This window comes from Leuciscus leuciscus (genome assembly GCF_965113295.1).
Source record: "Leuciscus leuciscus genome assembly, chromosome: 3".
NCBI lineage: Eukaryota > Metazoa > Chordata > Actinopteri > Cypriniformes > Leuciscidae > Leuciscus > Leuciscus leuciscus.
This window is the reverse complement of record NC_138727.1, coordinates 15,275,948-15,298,271: the sequence shown is the minus strand read 5'-3', so window position 1 is coordinate 15,298,271 and position 22,324 is coordinate 15,275,948. Positions and strand designations below refer to the sequence as shown.

The 22,324-nt window shown below is 38.2% G+C and overlaps 1 protein-coding gene across 16 annotated transcripts in view; it reads left to right on the top strand.

Annotated features, from left to right (window-relative positions):
- sorbs2a (sorbin and SH3 domain containing 2a) overlaps positions 1 to 20,642 on the top strand; it is a 69,219-nt gene extending 48,577 nt beyond the window's left edge. For 10 of the 16 annotated variants that reach the window (XM_082164407.1, XM_082164398.1, XM_082164402.1 and 7 more), the window contains 16 exons: positions 304 to 370; positions 506 to 556; positions 1,158 to 1,362; positions 1,449 to 1,563; positions 3,684 to 3,767; positions 5,104 to 5,160; positions 6,527 to 6,573; positions 7,180 to 7,355; positions 10,626 to 10,687; positions 10,956 to 11,053; positions 11,705 to 11,819; positions 11,914 to 12,042; positions 12,150 to 12,320; positions 12,427 to 13,251; positions 13,964 to 14,794; positions 16,409 to 16,762. In XM_082164407.1, the coding sequence (XP_082020533.1) occupies positions 304 to 370; positions 506 to 556; positions 1,158 to 1,362; positions 1,449 to 1,563; positions 3,684 to 3,767; positions 5,104 to 5,160; positions 6,527 to 6,573; positions 7,180 to 7,355; positions 10,626 to 10,687; positions 10,956 to 11,053; positions 11,705 to 11,819; positions 11,914 to 12,042; positions 12,150 to 12,320; positions 12,427 to 13,251; positions 13,964 to 14,794; positions 16,409 to 16,537 (3,162 nt within the window). In that variant the 3' untranslated portion in view covers positions 16,538 to 16,762. The other 6 variants (XM_082164399.1, XM_082164401.1, XM_082164404.1 and 3 more) reach the window with 5 other exon arrangements.
- The last annotated feature ends 1,682 nt before the right edge of the window (positions 20,643 to 22,324 follow it).

Sequence of the window (22,324 nt, the reverse complement as noted above, 5' to 3'; positions counted from 1 at the left end):
GCATTTTTCTTGATTTGTGTCCGAGTTGTTTTGACATTTGATCCTCTTATTGTGGTTAGAGGAATGCTTTTGAGCTCTCAGCAGTTCAGACTGTCTGTGAATGTGTGTGTTTGTGAGCAGAAGAGAACATTCCTGGCTCTTTGCTGGCAGGTTACTATGATACTCCCTGTCTGTTTCTCTCTCTGTGCTTTGGTAATTTTGTTGGTTGTCAGGTAATGACAAATGCTGTTAGCTTTTTGTGCGCTCAACCAGCAAACTGACAAGGCTGCTCGTTTCTGTGTGTATGTGTGTGCTTCTGTTTAGACTGTGGACAGACCCAAGGACTGGTACAAGACCATGTTCAAACAGATTCACATGGTTCATAAAGCAGGTGTGTATGATGTGGGAGTGAGTGGGAGGGTAATATAACATATCCTGGAGTATTCATTTAAACTGACAAACACATACTGTATTTTTAGACTTTTTTTTGCTTTTTTTGCTTAACTGTGTAATTCTGTTTTAACAGACGATGACTATGCAGACACATATAATGCAACATATACTGTCATAAACAATGGTAAGATCTGAAATCTGAAGAGCTGATGTAAACTTCCATCTTCTATCTTGTCTTAAAATCTAACAATGTGTAATAGTGTGATAAAAGTCCAACATTTGCAACGTTTCAAATGTTGCAAAATATTTTTTAAATAAACACATTTCTTTTGAACTTTCAATTCATCAAAGAATCCTGAATTTTTTTTAATTGTAGTTTCCACAAAAAAAAAAACCTTTTTTCAACATTGATAATAAGTAATGTTTCTTGAGCATCGAATCATAATATTAAAATGATTTCTTCAGGATCATGTGAGTGGAGACTGGAGTAATAGCTGCTGAAAATTCAGCTTTACCATCACAGGAATAAATGACATTTTGAAATATATAAAAATAGAAAACAGGTATTTTGAATTGTAGTCATATTTCATAATACTACTGTTTTTACTGTATTTTTGATCATGTAACTTGCGTTGGCATAAGAGACTTCTTTTAAAAACATAAAAAAATCTAACTTTTGAATAGTAGTGTACGTTCATATGTTTTATGTTTTGCTCTAATGTAGCCACTATACATTTGTTTTGTTGATCTGTCATATTACTGTGATATTCGTGCCTCTTTCTTAGACAACTACCCTCCTGTCCATGCACACCCACCCCCTCGAACACACACGTACCGGCCTCTCTCTAGAAATGCCTCAGACACGCCGGACGGTGCCACCCAGCGGGAGCTCTCACAGTCACCTGTGCCCCCGCCACCCCCTCCCATGCCCTCACTCCTTCAGCTCCGCTCGCGGGACATGGACAGAGAGAGAGAGTTTTCACACGACCCGTAAGACACCCAAACTCATGCAATGAGCTCCGTTTCAAAGGTGCCTGACCACTCTGATTGGTTCCTATTGTCATTGTTATCTGCAGAAATGAGTGGGGTCCTCCAGATCGTAAAGTGGACACGCGTAAATACCGGGCGGAACCACGGAGCATCTTTGAGTATGAGCCTGGAAAATCCTCCATCCTCGAGCAAGAAAGGCCTGTGAGTGATCATAGAGTCATTGTTGTTCATTCATTTAATTTAAACTGGCTTAAAAATCCCCATAACATGGACTCATGGTTTCAAAGGTCTAAAGGAAATTCTGTTCTTGGATTCTCCTTCATTTTAGAGTAATTCAGTGCTGTTCCAGTCTATTTAATCACAAAATCAAATATACAGGGTCAGTCTCCTACACGGATTAGGCCTTGTCCTGGATTAAATTGCTCTGTCAGCAGAGACTTGCCGTTTGAAAATCTTTTTTAGTCTGCGTAAAGCCAAATTTGTGTCCCATAAACTGTAGAAAGTTTTAAAGAAGATTAATATTTTGTCATTATTTACTCACCATGTCATTCTAGACCTGTATGACTTTCTTTTTTCTGTGGAACACAAACACGCACATTCAAATATGACATTTAAAGATGCGTCCCACCAGGTTTTTATGTGGATTTTCACAATAACGGAATAACGGAAACATTTGTGGTCTGTTCCTCAAAGTTATCATAACCTCAGACTGAAATATAGTGCACACATCATATGGACCACTTTTACGATACTTTTATAGTGCTTTTTTTGTAAAAAAAAATAAAATTGTTAAGTGTGTAAATTTATCATCCTAAACATTTTTCTACAACATGTTGTTTGAAATAAATTAAATTAATATTTAGATTTTTAGTATAACTTAGTGAACTAATCATTTGGGACAATTTAGTTTTCAGTTCACTTTTCCTTTAATTTTTTTTTTATAAATGCAGCCTTGGTGAGCATGAAAGACTTCTTTTAAAAACATAATGAAAAATAAATCACAAAGCAAAAATTTTTGAAAATCTCAATTTCATTGGTTTTTTCATTGTTTGTGCTTGAATTCACCTTTATAAAGTTGTCGCTCACAGGCCTGACTGTTTAGTACAATGTCGAACTGCAGTTTTCCAGCCAGATGATTGGACATGTGTTAAGGCTGGGTTTTCATGGATTATTTGACCAGATATTGGACCATCAGCAATGAGTTTGCTTATCAAGAGCAATGTGGTGCTATAGCAAGCTTTCTTTTGCTTTGTGTATTAGTTCATGTAGTAGGTCAAATATTGGTAGTTTGCAATAAAAACAATCAATTGGAGCATGCTGTGGTTAACATTAAGTCATGGTATTCATGCGAACGATGCAGCTTTGAATTTTGCCAGCAATACAGCATGTCCTAATCCCATTCTTCCCTTAATAATGTCTCTTTCTTTCTACTGTATTTGTGTAAAAAAAGAAAAGAAAAAAGGCACAGACAAAATGGCTCAGTTGAGGATTTTCCCCTATGCTTCCTTTGAGAGCAGTTGAACTTTTATTTTGCATTGCAGATGTAAAGAGCTGGAAGGGTGTCAGACAAAGCGGCGCAGTTGTAGCCAGTGGCTCAGTTCACAGGGAACAATGGGATATAAATGTCAGGAGGTTGAATCACAGCACTGCCCTCAGCACAAATGCTGTGGATGTGGCAGTGGGAGATGTCCCAGGTGGCAAAATGAGTGGGCAGCTTTCTCAGCATGTTCTGACATAGCTCGGGGATGAGAGAAAAAGACTTTAGAGAGAGAGAAGAGAGGAAAAAGCATGATGTCTCCCCCTTCTGGACAGAATTGAGAGGCACAATTCCAACCGATAATGAAAAGTCTGTCATCATTTACTCACCCTAATGTCGTTCCAAATGACTTACTTTCTTTTGTGGAATGTTGACAACAAAACACTTTCTGTTCCCATTGACTTCCGTTGTTTTTTTGTCCATACAGTGGAAGTCGATGGGAACCAAAACTGTTTGGTTATCAACATTCATTTTATTTAGTGTTGCACAGAGGAAAGTAAGTCACACAGGTTTGGAATGACATGAGGGTGAGTAAATGATGACAGCATTTTCTTTTTTTTGTGGTGGACTATACCTTTACATCCTAAGTATTGTTATGATTTGATGTTGCATATTTTGTGTGTGAAAGAAAATGTGTTGATGACCCAGAACATCATCCTCTTCTGTTCTTTACCCACCATGCCTTGCAGCATATTTTGGTCCTAACGCTGATTGCATCTCTATTTTCCTCTCATTGTTTTCCTCTCTGTTTACCTCTATTCTTCCACGTTGCTTCTTGCTCCAGACGTTTGATTTAAACCCAGATGACATAGATTTAGAGAACGAGCCTTGGTTTAAATTCTTTTCCGAGTTGGAGTTTGGACGGCCGGTAAGTTGAATGAGGGTACGGCAGGTTGGCATGCTGTAGGCTTTAATCCGGCACAAATGCTGTTGTATCATGACAAGCGTCTGTGTGTATGTGTGTGTGTTGTAGTTAAAGTTCTTACTTGTGGCTTTAAAAACACTTATTTGACCAAGGATTCTGTGTTTGCACACTGAAAACAGTAAAATGGCATTTAACATCACCACAATAACAATTAGCACAATAACATGCTAGAGGCAGCTTGTCAGACATCATATGTCTGATGTTAAACCACAAGGCCAGTGTCCCAAGACAAGTAAATTATCACGCTCTGTTCTCAAAACACTCACCGAAAGAGCAACATTGTTGTACTTGAGCTCTATTTATGGGATACAGTGTTGTTTTAAGAGGAATTTGATTCGTTTTTAATCACTTTTAACTTTTAGTGTGAAACACTGTGTTTTTGCTTTGGCTCTGTTTGCTGTATCACACACCTGCTCTTATTATACAGCTTACAGCTCTTATAGCTGCAGAACCTGTGCAGAAAACCCTCTTGACATGTCTAACTCTTTTTATGTGAAAGATGAACAGATGGTGGATAATACAGTGGCTCTAAAAAGGATTTGGACACTTAATCCACTTATAAACTTTGCACTTTTCAAGCTGAACAATATCACATCAAGAAGTTCTAAATGCTAAAAAAAATAGATAAACTGTACAAAATTGTAAAAAGTATTCAAACACTCAAAACCTGGCATTCTGTAATATACTTGAGCATGCACTATACTACTAGGATGTAACTTTTTTTTAAGTATAATGTTAGTGCACATCCACTAGTTGCAAATGCCATTACAAAAATAATGTCTTTAGGTATTATCATTATTATATTGTATCTAATGCAATGAAATGCATAAACATTTGTAATGTGTGGCTCAAGTGTACATATATTTCGGAGGCCACTGTATGTTCATAAATGAGATATGCGCAGTTCCTCCAGCTTCTAGAACACACTTTCTGGCTTGTTTACTGGTTGAGTTTGCTGCCACCATGTGTAAACAAGCAAAATATGTGTGAAGCCTTTTGTAGTTTCATCGTTGCGTGTATTATATGTACACACAATCGGCAGTGTGTGTAAGGTACTGTAGGTGAAGCATGCTTGGGCACTGTAGTCGATTTTCGAAAGAAAAACACTAATATTCACCCTTTGTTTGTTTACGTGTTTTGTGTGATCTCTGTTTCTCCATGTCCTAACGTTCTCACTCTCTCCACATGTGTCTTTTTCCCATGATGCACCTGCTTCTCCACCTCATCTTCACCTCTTCACCTATGTGCTGTTCGTTCGTTCGGGTGGCGGGGTATTCAGCCTCCTAAAAAGAGGTTGGATTATAATCCTGACTACTCCACACATGCTGTGGCACAGGTAAATCTACCCTCCTGTCCATCCATCCATCCATCCTTCCTTTGCTTGTTTCTTTGCTCGTCCTACAGTTTGCTGTTCTGCTTTTCGCTTTGTAATCTATTATCTATATCTTCATCTTTCTCATTTCCTCTCACTTTTCCTCCTGCCCCATCATTTATTTTCCAGATGGCAAATGAAAATCAGTTTGACCCACATATGTGAATTCTTATGTAAACTATACAAATAAAACAAATGTAAAATTAAATGTGAAATAATTAGTTAACATGATAAAGGTCACTTTAATTGAGGCATTCTCAGATGAAAACACTACTGAAAAATGTGAGAAAATATGCAGAAAATGTAACACTCACATATGCATTTTGTGGTTTAAAATGCTTTTTCATAACTTTTTTTATTAGAATGTCCTTTTGTATTATTTAGTTACTTGCTGTCAGGTTGACTTCCTCTTCCCCCAGTTTTAAGATTTTAGTCTTAAAGGGATAGTTCACCCAAAAAGAAGATTTTTTGAAAAATGTTGGTAACCAAACAGTTTTGCTGATGATTGACTGCCATTGTACAATAGTTCTCAAAGTATCTTAATTTATATTCCACAGAATAAAGTAAATCACAGGTTTAGACCAACATGAGGGTGAGTAAATTTTTTAGGTGACCTATCCCCATAATTTCTTTGGAAATGTGCAGGGTCTTCTTAGAATTTCCTCCGATGAATGAATGTGTTCATGTGCATGAGAGAATGTTTATGTTGTAAGGTTTTTCTTTCTTTCTTTTTTTTTTTCTTTCTTTCAAAATATGTTGTTTGAGAAGAGTCACATGCTCACAAGTAATACTGAAATGCACAATGTGCCTTTGGTTTGGCTTTTTATTTATTTTCCTATCTGGCTTTGGATCAGCATTAGTGTATTAAAAAAGCTGTTATTAATTGCTTTCCTTACTTTTCTCTGATCCAAGTCGCATGGATACGCCAGAATGAACAGCAGAGACTGCTGTATTGTGCTCAGATTTGTTGTAATTCACCCCAGGCTGTGTCAAAGGAAAGGAGGCGTGGCGATCTTGGATAACATAATAGACTGGGCTTCTTGTGACCTTGTGCCACGTGCAGCCTCTCTGGATCTGTACTGCTTTGTTTGCTGGCTTTTGTTGGGCTCTGGTTTCTGTGGGGCCCTGTCCCCTTTTTTATTCTTACAGGAGGTCACAGTTCATTTTCACAGTCCTTCAAGGTGGGATAGAGAGATGTGGAACCCTTGTCAGTCTTCGTTTTCTTTGCGCATGCGGGGGGAAGGTTGTGAGCGAGGCACAGGACGGGTGCGTTACACTTCTTTGTTCCCATGGATCTCACTCTTCCCTTTTATTGTCTGCTCTCTTTCAGTCATCCCTCTATCTCTCGCCTTCCGAACAGCCTGATGGGCCTTCAAGGTAAGCTCTCCTTTCTTTCATATATCTTATTTTCTCACTCAGGTTCTTTCATTTCACAGAGAGATGCTTATTGGATATCCATTGGAGGATAGAAACTGAGCATCCTCTGGCTAATTCTATTTGTTCATCATGTTTTAAAAGCTCTGCCACTCTTTATTTGAGTCACTTAGTGTGTACAGTATATATGAATGCGACATACAATAATGGTGTGTGCATTGGAGTATTAAGCGTTCTTTATACCTCCTACTGCTCTCAGATCATAACACATGCTGTTGTTCATATGGCATCTATGTACTTGTACATGATATGAGAACCCTTTTTTAGAACTGTTTAATGCATAGAAAACCCTGTAGTCAGACTGTCATCGTCAATATTTGTACTAGAGTATGTTGTCCACTTGCTGACTAATTCTGGGTGGTGTTTACATTTTTCAAAATAGCATAAACAGTTTATTCGTTTGGTTTATGCACTGTTTTTACAGAATCATTAAAATTACACAGTTATTCCCTTGATTATGAATTTTTTAGGCATAAGAATAAATTATTTCTCTGTAATTTTGTTACATATATATATAATATGTAACAAGTTTTGATCTTTGAATTTCAGTTCTGCAAGTGACTACAGGAAAAGGCGAAAGTCAGAACCATCTGTCACTCAAGCCAACACAGGAAGTGAGCAGAATGCCAGTCAAGTATCTTCCCGCCCTCTGGATTCCCATAAAGCACAGACATTGAAGAAGCCCACCATACGTTCCTCCCCCTCCTCACCATCCAGAGCCAAAGGTAATTTCCGACACACTCACACAACTACACATGCGAATAGAAGGTGTTAGACTGATCGAATCTTGCTGATCATGCATCAATGCCTTACGCCCAAAGTATACTTCAACCGTCTCTGCGACAGTCCGCTGTCCGTGTGACGTAATTGTCATCATCAGGAGGGTCTGCGGATGTCTGCGCACATCGTCCTAATTTGTGTGACCGTGCGAACAGTGCGTGTACAACAGCACATATGCAAGTGACTTGAGCATTTGAAAACAAAGTCCACTAGATAGTGCGCACGCGCCATTGTGTCTTTCCACACATACGGTCAAAGGAGTCTACTTTGAAAGGCTCGTGCTCTCGACTGTGCACGAGAGAGAGCGGAACGCTGAAATGAATTATACTCGGGCCTTCATGGGATATTAAATTATTGCAAAAACAAATCCAGCAAAATAATTGTTTGATGGATTTGTACTATAAAAATTTCTTGGTTGAATAATTTATAAGCAAATTCCTAATGTATTTTTTGTTTGATTTATGTAAAATACCGAAAATACTCCTTTCTCTTGTTCTGTCATTAGATGGTCACCTTTGTGGTTAGATAGACCTAGTCTGTAAAATTTTTGAATCTTTGTAGAAGATCATAATTACGTGAGACTGCATGTTGTCCACTTTCTCATACAACTATACTGACACTTTCTCACTTACACCTGTTTTCTCTCGCTTTATCAATCTCTGTCTGCTGAGCTAACTAACCAGCTTTCCTGTCTCCTCTTTGTCATGCTGCATTGGATGTTATTTTAATTCACAGCTGGAGACGCTAGTGAGTCACTCTCCTCCTGTATGAGCTCTCCAGGTATGGAGCATCCTTCCTCTCATCTCTCCTCAGACTCCCTCACTATCTCCACACCAACCTGGCGTGGCTCCAAGCGCTCCATCTGCTTCAAGAACGGTTGGCAGACAGGCCGACATGAAACTGCAGAGACTTGGAGTAGCGTTGATGATGAATCTGCCATGACACCTACATCACCACGGCTCAAATCACGCAGCTGTGATGACTTGTTGTCTGATGGACATGGTGCTAGTAATGACGGGAGCGCATCCACTTCTGTGACTACCACTCGCTCGGAAAGTGCTGGTTCGTTGCTCGATGAAGACGCTCCACAGAAGCCTCAAGTAAAAAGTCTTACCTCATCTCCCAGGGGGCGCCGACATCACCGGCGTAAGATGGCACATGATGCTCCAGGTTTCCTTCAGCTCTACAAGAAGATGCACCACATAGACCGTGAGCAACTGTTGCCGTCAGAGGTGATTCGGTCTGTACGTGCACGAATCCTCGAGTTGGAACGACTACAGCAACAACAGAGGCACAACCTCCACGGTTGGGCACCTTTTGGTCATGAGGTGCCACAACACATGGTCCCAAACCGTATATCGGAATATGAACAGCTGATCCAGAAATCAAAGTCCATGCCAGACCTTGGTGACGAAAATGCCCCTTCGGGTACCACCACACCAGGGTCCTCGAGGGCCAGCAGCTGTCCAAAACGACGCTTTTCTGTTGAATCACTTTTGGAGGAGGAAGATCCTCCAGTAAGGTCTCGAAGTCCCCCTGAGGGACAGCCAAGACTGGGACCAGAAAGCAATAGCCTGGTGCCAATTCATGGGAAGAACCAGAGGCAGCATCAAGACTATTCGGACAGTGAACAGGACGCCTGTGCCTCCGAAATGAGCGACATCCACATAGAAGGGTCTTCACTGTGTAGCGAGAGCGACCTGGATCATTGCTCGCTCACCTCATCGGAGAGCTTCTACAGTTCTGGGCAACATCACCATCATGGACACCATCACCATGGACACCATCACCACCGCCACCATCACATGCACCAGAGTGTGGGTCAGAGTCAAGGTTACCAACACCGCCACCTCATCAGCTCCTGTAAGGGTCGTTGTCCGGCATCCTATACACGTTTCACCACCATGCTAAAACATGAGCGACAACAAGAAAGGGCTCGGCAAGAATCCCACCCTGCTGTTACATCTCCACAAGCCCAACAGTCACCCAGTGAGTCAGGCCTTTCCAAACTGGCCTTCTTGGTCAGCCCTGTGCCTTTCCGCCGGAAACGAGGCTCCCCGCCGACCCAACGACGACATTGCAGAAGCGGACGGCCGAAATCCAAAACTGCGATTTATGAGGCTTTAGATGCTGCTTTGCAAGACATTTATGACCACATAAGAGCGGAAAAGGGGCAAGGACCAGCAAGGATGCCAGATGATAGCATATTACGGCGGTTACTGGAAGAGTTGCTACCAGACGTGCCCAAGCGTAGCTCCTCCTTGCGGGCTCAAAGAGGGTCCGGCTCCCCCTCCTCACCCCACGTCCACCAGCCTTACCATGGAGCCCACCAATGTGCCTCCTACCAGCAGCAACACCATGCAGACGCCTCCAACAACAACCAGCATAATGTTAATGCTAATGTGCACTGCTACTCAGGTGCAGCTAGTTCTTTATCTTTATCTTTTTTTATCCTTCCGTATGATTATTGCAGAATCCTCACGTCATTACTATACCTCAGATGTTACCAACCGAAAACATGCAAACGCTTTCACTTCTTTTCTATATAATCAGCATGCTTCTTCAGCATGGCACCTAGTGTCTGACGTGAATGTATTAGGTAACTCGGTTGCCAGTGGTTTACTTTTAGGAGGAGGGACATTCTCATTCTAAAACATATTTGATTAGACAATAGTCAACATTTTGTACTTGTTTAGTACATTTGTTAATAGTTAGCTTTAATGCTAACACAAAAACTCCAATTATGAATGCATGGAGAATTTAACAGTGTTGTTTCTCTTTAAGCCTGTCTCATCCCCGCAGTTCATACTGTTTATGTGCAATGATACAAGTGGAAAAGAAGTATTAGCAGTTCATGGTGCAATTCATGTCTGGCTAGTTTATGCATGGTGTGTTTACTGAGCTTAATTTTATGATTTGATTTTGTGCCCTTGCCCGTCATTGTTTTGTTTTTATTTGCTGATGTATGGAATACTGTTGTTAAGCCGCTTTTTTGTTTCCTATTTTATGCACTTTCTAAGTTAAGTTTTTATGTCATATTGTGCTGTTCCAGATCATCCCTTACTTTTTGTTTGACCCCAAATGTGAAATAAATATTTGTACATTTCTTAATTGTCTCATTTTCCTTTTGACAGCACTAGAAGGCATGTGGTGCCACCATGGACACTACACAAGTGTGTTTTCTTTCTGTTGACCTTTTCTCTGTGCTTCCACAGATCAGGGCTCTGATACAGGACGTCTCACACCACAAAGCAGAAGACCCACTCCAGAAAGAGAGGTAGAAATGTTGCCATCCCTCATTTCTATTTTTACATGAACTAGTTTTAATTTAATTAGAACCATGATTTGAAACCTGCAGGGAAAACATAATTGGTTAAAGAGTAAATGTATGGTGATGGGAACCAATCAGAGCAAATCCTGATTCCTTATTGTGCTTTGCCATAAATCCCATTATCTTGTAACCTTTATTTTGGTTAAGGTCTCAGAAAATATGGTTTAGGCGTGCATATGTTGGATAGCTGATGGTCTTTTTGCTTGCCTCGTAGGTCTCCTCTAAGCAGATGACCTATCTTATATTGTCTTCTCTCCTCCATCAGAAACAGTCTGCCAGGGCTATTTATGATTTTAAAGCTCAGTCTGCCAAGTGAGTATATATATAAAACTCTGAGACTATAAGCATCTCATTGAATTTGAATCTGCAAAATTGGCTGTGCCAGCTTTTTTGTGAAAATTCATTTAATTTTACTCCAACCATTTAAAACTTGTTCTTTCTTTTGTTTTGCATTTTGTTATGTGGAATTTTTTTTTCCTCTGGCTTCTGCATACTAAAGTAAAATTGGTCTCTGCATTGCAGTTGAGCTCTGAGCTGTCAGTCATTGCATGAAAGTGTCAGCTTGCATGAAAATCCATGCTAATAAAACCATTAGAGAATTTCAAGGCCCATGAATTTCAGCCTGACATTTGCATATCACCAAAATACATTGTTTAACAAAAAAGATAAGTACCACACAGCTTGCAAATAACAGAGTTTTTATATATATATATATATATAATTTTACTAAATATGTATGTCCTATGCACCTGCCTGTGATTACCCAGGGGTATTTGTCATTGTGCACCACAGAAAGGTTTTTGTTATTTGTTGTATCAGTACCGGTAAGTAGAGATTTAACTGACTGATACAGAAGGTACTGTAGATTCAGTGTCAAATATGAATAAATAAATAGGTATAAATATATTATCCTTACTATGTAAGTAATGCATATTTTGCCTGCACATGTGTGTGCATTTACAGGGAACTTTCCTTTAAGAAAGGTGATGCAGTCAACATCATCAGACAGATCGACAGTAACTGGTATGAGGGGGAAAACAGAGGTCGGATTGGGATTTTCCCCATCTCTTATGTTGAGGTCAGTGTCTATATAACCTATTGAGTTAAACTAAACCCTGACACACACTTAATCATATTCTCTCTTGCTTTCTATCTTTTATTCTCTCCTTCAGAAGGTGGCATCTCCAGAGCGGAGGCAGCCTGTCAGGCCTCCTCCTCCAGCTCAGGTTCGAGATATGGGAGAGGCCATAGCACGATACAACTTCAATGCTGACACTAACGTAGAGCTTTCTCTTAGAAAGGCAAGTGTAAACACCTATAACACACCCTACCATCTCTCAAGCTCTACAATATGCACTTACTAACTCACCCTAGCCTTCATTTTAAGCATGCATTTTTGCTGTTGTAGGGGGAGCGAGTGATCCTCCTAAGGAAGGTGGATCAGAATTGGTACGAGGGAAAGATTCCTGGCTCAAACAAACAGGGCATTTTCCCTATGTCCTATGTTGATGTGATCAAGGGCTCTCCTTCCAAGAGCCCCAGTCACCAAGGAGACACACACACACATAGGGCACAGAAGGTAAGTCCTGGACCAGTTTTGGACCATCACACCCACAAAGTCTGACCTTATTTAAGCCAATAAGTTCATAAACCAGTCTTTATGATTTCTTTCTTCCTTGCTCAAGCACGATACAGACTCCCATTTCCTGTGGCTTGATTCTGCCACTAGGACACACCTTCAAACGGTCACTAGCGAATGGCTGTCCCTCACATTGGGTGTGTCCACCACTTCCTGTGGCAGTCCTGTGCCACCCACCCCTCCTCCTTTACCCAGCCACCTACAATACATAGGCCTCCAATCCCCTGCTTCACTTGTGCAAAGGGATACCCCACCACAAAACCTTTCCTCCCCTTTTTTCAGCCATGGACCAATCCCTTCAGAGTCCTCAAATGTTTCCCATGAACTTCTCTACAGAGATAAACCAACAGACATAGATGTAAAAGAAACTTTCAGTTTACCCATGAAATGGATCACAGACTATAATCAACAGCTGTTAAAAACTAAACGAAAGGAGCATGATGGCAAAAAGCTCTTAGAAGATATGTATGTAAAGGAGCACAGCTTGAAACAAAACTATGACCCATCTAGGCCAATAAGCGAACCTGATCCATATGGTGAGCTTATGTCGACGTTTCTAAAAAATCAACTCCATAATGAACTTAAATGCAGATTGGCCAATCGATCGAAAAACATAGCTATTCAAGATGTATTACCTGATAGGCCAATGTCCATCAGTTCAAGCGACAAATCAGAAAATAAACTTGATCAACATCATGATATCTGTGAGAAAAAGGCTGAGGAGCTGCTGTCAGTCATTTTGAATGAGAAAACAGAGTTTTACGGACCAGTAGCTGCACTAAAATGGGAGGAGCTTCCGGAGTTGTACATACAGGAAGAGGATGATGAAACAATCAGCAGATCAGCCTTGGAGGCTGTTTCAAAAAAAGAGGTGCAACATGCAGTGTGACAGAAGCATGATAGTCTGGTTGTGTGTCGAGAGTAAAAAACTCTTAAACTTTAAGTTTAATGGTATTTTTTTGTCAATTCTGAAAAACAAATCTTATTATTTGCATGTTCTTTGACTAAATTTAAGGGGCCATATCCAACATGTTTGTAAAAAAATTCTCAGAAGACCATATGTAAAGTGTTTTTCAGTGTTGCATTTGAACCTTAATAGCCTCTTCACACCAAGAACCACAACTATAAAGATAACTATAACGTTAACTAGCATCCACACACCCGCAGACGATAACTTTCTGTTATATTATAAGTGTGCGCTGTAGTTATTGTTGTCTGCCACTTTAAATGCTCAAACATAAGTGGATTCTGATTGACAGTAAAAAAATGTATCGTTCATCAGTTAAAAAAAACATTCTGCGTTATCCTTATTACTTTGCCATAACTGGACGTGCTAAACTTCTGGATACTGAATAGGTGTAGATAAGTAAACATTGAAGGTTACATGGCAAGATTTCTGAATAGAAATGTATAGTCTACTTTAATTATATTTCAAAAGATCAAGGAAAGTCCTGTTTTCCATGATATGGCCCCTTTAAATAGTCTTTGTCACACTAGTTTTGTGTGAAATTTTGACAGTCAGGCTTACAGTTGTAAAAAGTAGTTCACTTCAGTAGTTTCAGCTTTGTCCTTCTCTTTGCCAGGCTGACTCCTCCATCACTCCATCTCTCCCCTTATCTTCCTCCCCCACCCCTAATTCCTCCCTTACTCTGTCCTCCACTAGCTTTTCTCCTCCACACATTGAATCATCTGTATCTGCTGTTCACTGTTATCCACCTTTTTCTTCCAAACCTTATCAATGTTCTATTTCTTCACCTCTTCCTTTGGTGCCCTATTCCTCCTCTATCCTCCAAACCTCAGTTGTTTCTTCCCCTTCAGACTCTCCTCTCCCTCCCTCTCTCTCCACTCCTCCTCTGTCTCCTCCAAACTCCCCAATCCCTCTTCCTCCTCCCCCTTCAGCGACTCTCAGTATTTCTCCTTCTTTTGCCTCTTCTTTGCCTTCTAATTATCAATACATTTCACCTCCTTCTCTTCCTCCCTCATTTCCACAACCCCTTCTTTCTTCTGTTGTTCCTCAGCTATCCTCTCCTACTTCCACTTCCATTTTCTCAAATATCTCCTCCTCCCACTCTCCTTCTCCTCCCTCCTCTCCTCATTTCTCGCCAATCCCGCCATCTCCTCCTTCATCTCCTGTTCCTTCTTTCCATCCACCTCTTTATTCCTCCTGCCAGCCTCTTCTGCCAACTATTCCAGCCTCGCCACCCTCCACTCCTTCTCCTCCTCCATCTTCTTCAGACCACATCCCATCTCCTGAAATTCCACCTTCTCCTCCCAGTTCTCCCACACTCCTTTCCTCACATCCTCCCTCCTCTGTACCTGTAGTCTCCACTAAGCCCTCACCATCCATCCCCCCATCCTCTACATCTATTTCTCCTCTCTCCCCACGTTCACAGCCTCGGTCTCCTAAGATTAAGGTAAAAAGAATGTACAAAACAGTGATTTCAGGGGTGACGTGTGGTGCATGCACGTGTGTATTGATGTGCAATATGTATAATTTTTTTGACATTAAGCAAACATTAATAGTCATTTAATTTGTGGACCTGAACCCCCGAACCTTCAGAAAAAAAACATAAAGGCTATGTAAATATCTGAGCAATAGAAACATATTAATTTAATACAAATGACAAGACTTTATGATAGTCTTTTCTTCCCTATTGTGGTATATCTAAGTAAAATGGCTTCTCAAACAAATACAAATTTAGGACGGGACTTGATTTTGTCCATCAGAAACTGATTGGATCGTTGTTGTTCGCTCTTGTTGTGATCTCATGTGAGTGACAGGTTGTCCAGCCCATCAGAGAAGAGATGTTGTTGTGAGAGGGAGGGAAGTTATTTTGATTTAAAATTACGAGGGCACGGGAATTAAAATAAATAAAGATGTGCACGGATAAATCATTTATAATAAATACCGCAATATTCCATAAAAAAAAAAAGAATTGTCAATTTTGATTTCATGTTGACTTTAAGGGTTAGAATAAGTAATATCTTAAAGGGCTAGTTCACCCCAAAATTACAAATTTTGTCATTATGTATTGTTCCAAACCTGCAATAGAAATATCGCAAGCTGCTCTTGCCACACAGTTCATTGTGACCAGGGCCAAGCAAGAACATATGGACCACTTTTGTGCCTTTATGGTGTTTTCTGTAGTTATTTAAAATATATCACTATATCGGTTATCAACAGTTTTTAGAGACTTTTTTTTTGTATTTTTTTTATTGACCAATATTGGATATTTTATTGTGCATGTCCCTATTTTTAAATTTATATTACAAATTAAACAAATTAATTCAATCTTATATTACATGAAACATGAAATTAATCTTATATTAAATTAATTCATAAAATTAAACCAAAATGAACATCCATTGTAATGCCTGAATTTAGCATTTAAAATTATTGTCTTAGTGTTTCTTTTTAATTTAAACAAAATAGTAGCCTATATAATTTTAATATCAGCATTTTATCAATAATCAGCCATAACGTGAAAATAATGTCAGCCAGATTTTTTATATACTGTACCTGTCCTTATTTTAAGCTTAACAGCCAGCAGTTACCAAGACCTGTTTGTATTGCAAGAGCTGCATAAAACTTCTTAAGAATGTATATATATAATAAAATGTTCTACATCAGAAAATAACAAATGGGTTTTTATTGACATGGGGTCCAATACATTCTTTCTCTATTTTTTTTTTCACTAGAAATTTGTTTTCGATAGTTTTGTTGGTTGAATGATCGACAAACTAAATATTCCTCATTCCGTTATTTTAAATGCGGTGTCTAAGGTCAATAGTGCAAGTGAGACAGGTGTGTTTATGCATGTCTGTGTCTCTTACTTGCCCAAAGTTGGACTGTAGCCTACTTATCAAATCCCTAATAATTCAAGATTTTGGAATCACTACTAAAACTGAAATGGAATTAACACAGCATTATTTATAACCTCATTCATGGTCTTAATCTCAATACCAGCAATGGATTTTGTATGAGAATGCTGATCTCTGATTGGTTGCCTTGCATTTGATTCTTGCAGACAGTTTATAGGCAGGAAGTGGTGGTTGAGGGTAAACCACCACGTAGCCCCATTTCCACCAGGAGGCGCTGTTTATCTCCCTGTTTATCACCCAGTAGAGCACGAAGGGTAGGATGGAGTGTGCTGTGACACTAGCACCAGTGCAGACTGGGAAATGAAGTCCTTTCTAATCTCTTTTAGTCCTCTGGTCGCATCATGGGTGGATTTCCTCTATGTGTGTATTGTAACAACAGGTTATGTGATGACGATGAAGACTCATAGAATGACATCATGTGCCTGGATTTGGCATGATATTCTGACGCGTTAAAGTGTTACATGCACACTATAGTGACCCTTTTCACTCTTTTTCTCTGTCTCTCAGAAAATGACGCAGGATTCCCAGAATGCAGGCGGTGACCCGTAAGTCCTTTTTACTGTTTTTGGCACTGTCTGTGTTGTTTTGTTTATTCACTGTCCAACCGTAAACAGCACATTTTAAAAACATTATTTTAATGTTGCTCAAGCTTCCAAGCTGTCTACAACTATGTGCCTCGTAATGAGGATGAGCTGGAGCTGAAGGAGGGGGACATTGTTGATGTCATAGAGAAATGTGACGATGGCTGGTTTGTGGGTATGTCTTTTATAAAGCTACTACAGCACCTCTGCAAATGGTATATCATTTTCATTAATAAGACTTTCTTGAATGCTTTTCTGTTGAACTTCGTATTCATAAAAGAATCCCGAAAAAAAATGTATCAAGGTTTTCACAAAAACTATTAAGCCACACAACTGTTTTCAGCTTTGCTATCACAGGAATGAATACTTTTAAAAATATATTCAAATAGACAGTTATTTTAAATTATAATAATATTTCACAATATTACTGTTTTTACTGTTTGTTTGTTTGTTTGTTTGTTTGTTTGTTTGTTTGTTTGTTTGTTTGTTTGTTTTTTTAAATCAAATAAATGCAACCTTGGTGAGCATATAAGAGTTCTTTTTAAAAACATCGTATTGACCCCAAACTTTTGATCTGTAGTTTATATACTAAAGGGTTTTATGTGCTAAAGAGTGGCAGGCTGCACTTATTTCAGGGTTCGTACAAGGTGCTTAAAGTACTTGGATTTGACTTTTTGAAATTTAAGTCCTGGAAAACCCTTGAAAACAGCCATTTTTAAGAAGTACTTGAAAAGTGCTTGAATTATTGAAAGACAATATATGGGAATTTCTGTTTTTATTTTATTTTTTATTGATAAAACAATCTTTTCACGCAAAATTAACACTGCAGCCAGTCTTATATAGATATAGAGGCATCTCGCATGGCTATGAGCGTGATATTGCTCATTTAAATATCCAAATACAGATTTTATTCTTCAAGTCAATCATATATTCATGGGAGAAAAAAATCAGTCCTTGGAAAAAAAAAGTAGTGATTGAAAAGTCCTTGAAAGTCCTGGAATTAGATTTTACAGTATCTGTACGAACCCTTTTATTTCAGAGCTAGTGTTATTACTAAATAAATAAACGAATGAATGATTTGAGGAGAAGTTATTTTATTTTAACTGCACCGCTAGGTATTTTAGAAATCAATTACTTTGGCCAGTTGTCAGTTAGTTATACAATCATTATACAAAAATATTTGACCAAATAATGTGATTGACCAATCAGAATCAAGAATTGCAGAGTAAATGTAATTATGAAAACTTACATTTACATTACTTACATTAAACTTACAGTTTAATGACATGTTTTGACTATATGTAATCATGTTGGTTAAAACTGTTCATGAAAGTTATTGTATTGTATTGCTGATAATCGTCTTTTCTGTGTCTTTGTTTTCAGGTACCTCTCGTAGAACCAGGTTATTCGGGACGTTCCCAGGAAACTATGTTAAAACGCTTTAACAAAGAGGAAACAATGGCACAAATACAGCCACTCCAGTGCCTACTGTGTAGGGCCAATGAGGCACCTCACCTTTGAGAAAGTGTGTGCGTGTGTGTCTTTATGTGTGAGTGTGTTCACAAACACAACATTTTTAGCTCTGCCATTTCTGCACAGACAAACCACTGAAATTAATTTCACTTTGAGCACTTTTTTGTGCCATCACACAATCTCCTCACTGTTCCTTTATCTGCTATTTTGCTATTTTGTTCTTTTCCAGGATGTGGTAAAGTTAGTACGGTGAGGATTCAGGTAGCATGGTATTGAGTGAGGTCAGTAGAACAGTATAAATGGTACTGAGGAGAAACCTCAGGCGTAAGTGTTAAACTGAGTGTGTGTGTATATCTGTGTGTAGTGTAATAAACAGTGCACGGTTTATAGCAATATAGAGACCACTGGTTATAGATGAGGATGTATAGTTTCATTCAAATTAGCTACAGGTGATGTCATGGACAATTATAAAATTGTTCATTCCCCTTGTGTGGCCAAAATAAGGAAGTGATAGAGACAGATGTGTTTTTAACCATTAATTGTATAGTTAACTATGGGGTGAATTCACTTTTTCCAAGTCTTCTCAATGGCAAAAAATGTCCCAATCATGCTGAATTCACCCCTACTTTTGCCATACAGAATTACAAAATAACTCTCATGGAGAAATGTTGCTATTGTTTAAGTGGCAATCATTCATATAGGATAATGTTTGTATAATTATCAGTGCATTGTGGGTATTTGTATAAGTTGTCTTTAAAATGAAAGTGCATTGACATTCTGGAAAGGAAAGATGCTTTTATGGAATTTGGTAACAAATATTTGATTAATGAACATGTTTTCTAATGTTTACTTGAGAATTTTTTGAATGGACTGAGTTTTAAAATTGTAAACCAGGTGTCAGTGAACCACCTGACTTTCATACAGTAAAAACAAACGTGTAAATCAAGATTAAATCATTGCTGGTTTTAGTAATGAATGGCAGCAATGTTACAATAACAAGTTAGTAGAGCCTGTAATAATGTTTTTGTTTTTTCGTTTGTTAACCTAAATTAACTAATTTATCTAAAAGGTAATTTCTCAATTTTCACTTTTTTTGAAAGTTCGATCTCTGGTATAAAACTTAAATTATGTAATTTATCTGCCACATTTCTCATGAGATCCACTCATATAGAGATTGCATCGTATAACGCAATAGAGAGAGTTGTTGGTCTTTGATGAATGTTGTTCACGTTTCGTTTTTGAATGATTTGTATATCAGTATTTTCTGCACTAAGTGTATCACTTGTGTTCTCATGTGAAAACATAGCTTGCGTTGCATCGGCTTTTACAAGTACGTATATTCAGTATATGGAAAAGTGTGTCTATGAATTTCACAGACAGCAGAGCAATCTTAAAGCACCTTAAACATTAATTAGTTCTATTATTTTTGTTTTCTTTAAAGTTGAAGTGCGTAAGAATGTTAATAATGAAATATTTTCTCCTTAAGTAGCATGATATGCAGGGACAACTATAATTAAACCATCCATAGGTTGATTCATCCAAGTGTAAACATTGTGGCACTGGAGCACAACCAATAGTTTGAGTTTAGGGCAGAGTTATCTGTTTAGCTGTCCAATGGCTGATGGGAAGGGTTTTGGAAAGCTGTTTGAAAACATTTGCAATTACATTTGTTGATGCAGAAATTACACACTTCAGCTTTAAATATTTGAATCCCACTGTTTGCATTTTCCAGCTTCACGGCTGTGTTTGCTGATACTTTTTATATGTCCTTTTGTATTGTACTGTACATGAGTTTCACTTCCATTATAAAGCCCTCCCTTTCTCACTTTTAGTTTGTTTCATGTTTTTTAGTCATTTATACTTCATCCCATGTGCCAAATTTATTCTACACACCCGTGCAAAAAATGAAAGAAAATGTATGCAAAAAAGAAATAAGCAAAGAACATTTTTGGGACTAATAGAGGACTTTCTTCAGCACAGGATGGATACTGATGCACACTGTAGTCAAACTGCAGTCACGGTTTGCCTTTGCTACAGCCACAAACTACTCTCCTCTACTAAAGACAGTGGATTTTTTGGAGGATACTGTTTTGCCTTTTTCTTTATAGGCATATAGTGTTAGTGTTAACACTATATAAAATATGGTGTTATTTGATTTGTGTGTGTGTGTGTGCTTGATGAACTGGTGAGCTTAAGAGGATATTTAACCTGCTCACTTTCAAATAAAGCTTTCTCTCTCCTTCTTTATTATTTACTTTCTCTATATCTCTCCCTCTGTCTCTGCTCTTTTGTTTTGTTCCATATCCAATAAACTTCTGCTCAGTTATTTAAGATTCTGTTTATCCACTGCCCCCAGTTCAGATATAACAATGGGATTGTCATTTTTTGATCATTTCAAGTATTTTGCAACCTTTTTATATTTCTCTTTTCACAGCTAAAAGTGCATATATCAAATCAAACAACAAAGCAATTGTGATTTACTGTAAAGATAACACAGGCAAACTTGTCAAGAAAGGAATTTCACTATATAGAAGAAGTGATATATGATAAAATGTACTAACCATTCAAAGGTTTGGGTACAGTAAGATTTTTATATTTTTGGAAAGAAGTCCCTTCTCACCAAGGCTTCATTTATTTGATCAAAATACAGTAAAAACATCAATATTGTCGAGTATTATTATAAAATAAGGTTTTCCTATTATTAATATATATTTTTAAACATTTAATTTATTACTTTAGCTGAATTTTCATCATCCATTACTCCAGTCTTCAGTGTCACATCATCCTTCATAAATCATTCTAATGTTCTGATTTGATGCTCAAGAAACATTTTTATTATTATTATCAATGTTGAAAGCTGATGTGCAGGATTTTTTCCTTTTTCATGATTCTTTAAAAAAATTAAAGAATAGCATTATTTGAAATAGAAATCTGTTTTAAATAAAATTATAAATGTCTTTACTGTCACTTTTGGCCAATTTAAAGCATCCTTGCTAACACACACACAAAAAAAAACAAAAAAAAAACATTTGAAATATAGTGTATATTTCTAATGTAATGACATTCAAGCATTTCTAAGTGTCCAAATAACTTTGTATAGTTGCAATGATCAACAACACACACACACACACACACACAAACGTTACTAAAACATAACACACAGGTCCAGGCTTAAATGAAGTAGCTGTAGCCAGAGAAATATGAGCATCTGACTTATTATCATTGACTTTTATTTTGTTTGGCTATATCCCTAAAAACCTTTTATGGAATAAATCAATCAGGCCTGTTGAAGTCCAATTTCAGTCAATGTCTTTGGGGTTACATTGTTACTCTGTTGTTAAAGAGCTAGAAACTTGTATTATAATAGAGTTATATGTAAAGCTGACTGAACTAAAAGATGGAGGAATTGATTAGACGAAAGATGGAGGAAGCCCAACTGTTTGTGCCAGAAAAAAAAGCAATGGAAGGAAACAGAAGAGTTTACATTTGGATCCATGTCCACTGCCTATGTTTATTATTACTATATCAACAAAGTAGAAGTATAAAATCAGGCCACATGAGAGGAGAAGATGTAAAAATGAGAGAAACTGAACAGGGCTCTTCTTAACATGTGAGATACAGCGAAATCCAGATTGGTAATAAAAGAATGTGCCTGTGAGACCTCACAAGCCTCCACTTCGTACACTCACCAAATAAGGGCAGAAGCAGTGAGCCCTGTCTCCAGGCCATATACAAGCACACGGCCCGCCATGAGGACCAGAGAGTCCTGCCTCTATCTCGGCTGGATGCATGACAGAGTGGTCAATGTTTCTGTGTAGCTCTGATCTAAGATCAGTATCCCTTACAAGAAATATGTTGGAAGATTATTATATAAACAGAGAACGGAACCTTGAACTAATGTTTAATCCTCCTATAGGCTGGACAAAAATGGGAACACCTTGGATATTTTTGGTAATTTTTTTATCTTAAATTGCCAAGGAATTACTTATTTATGGATTAACTTGATTT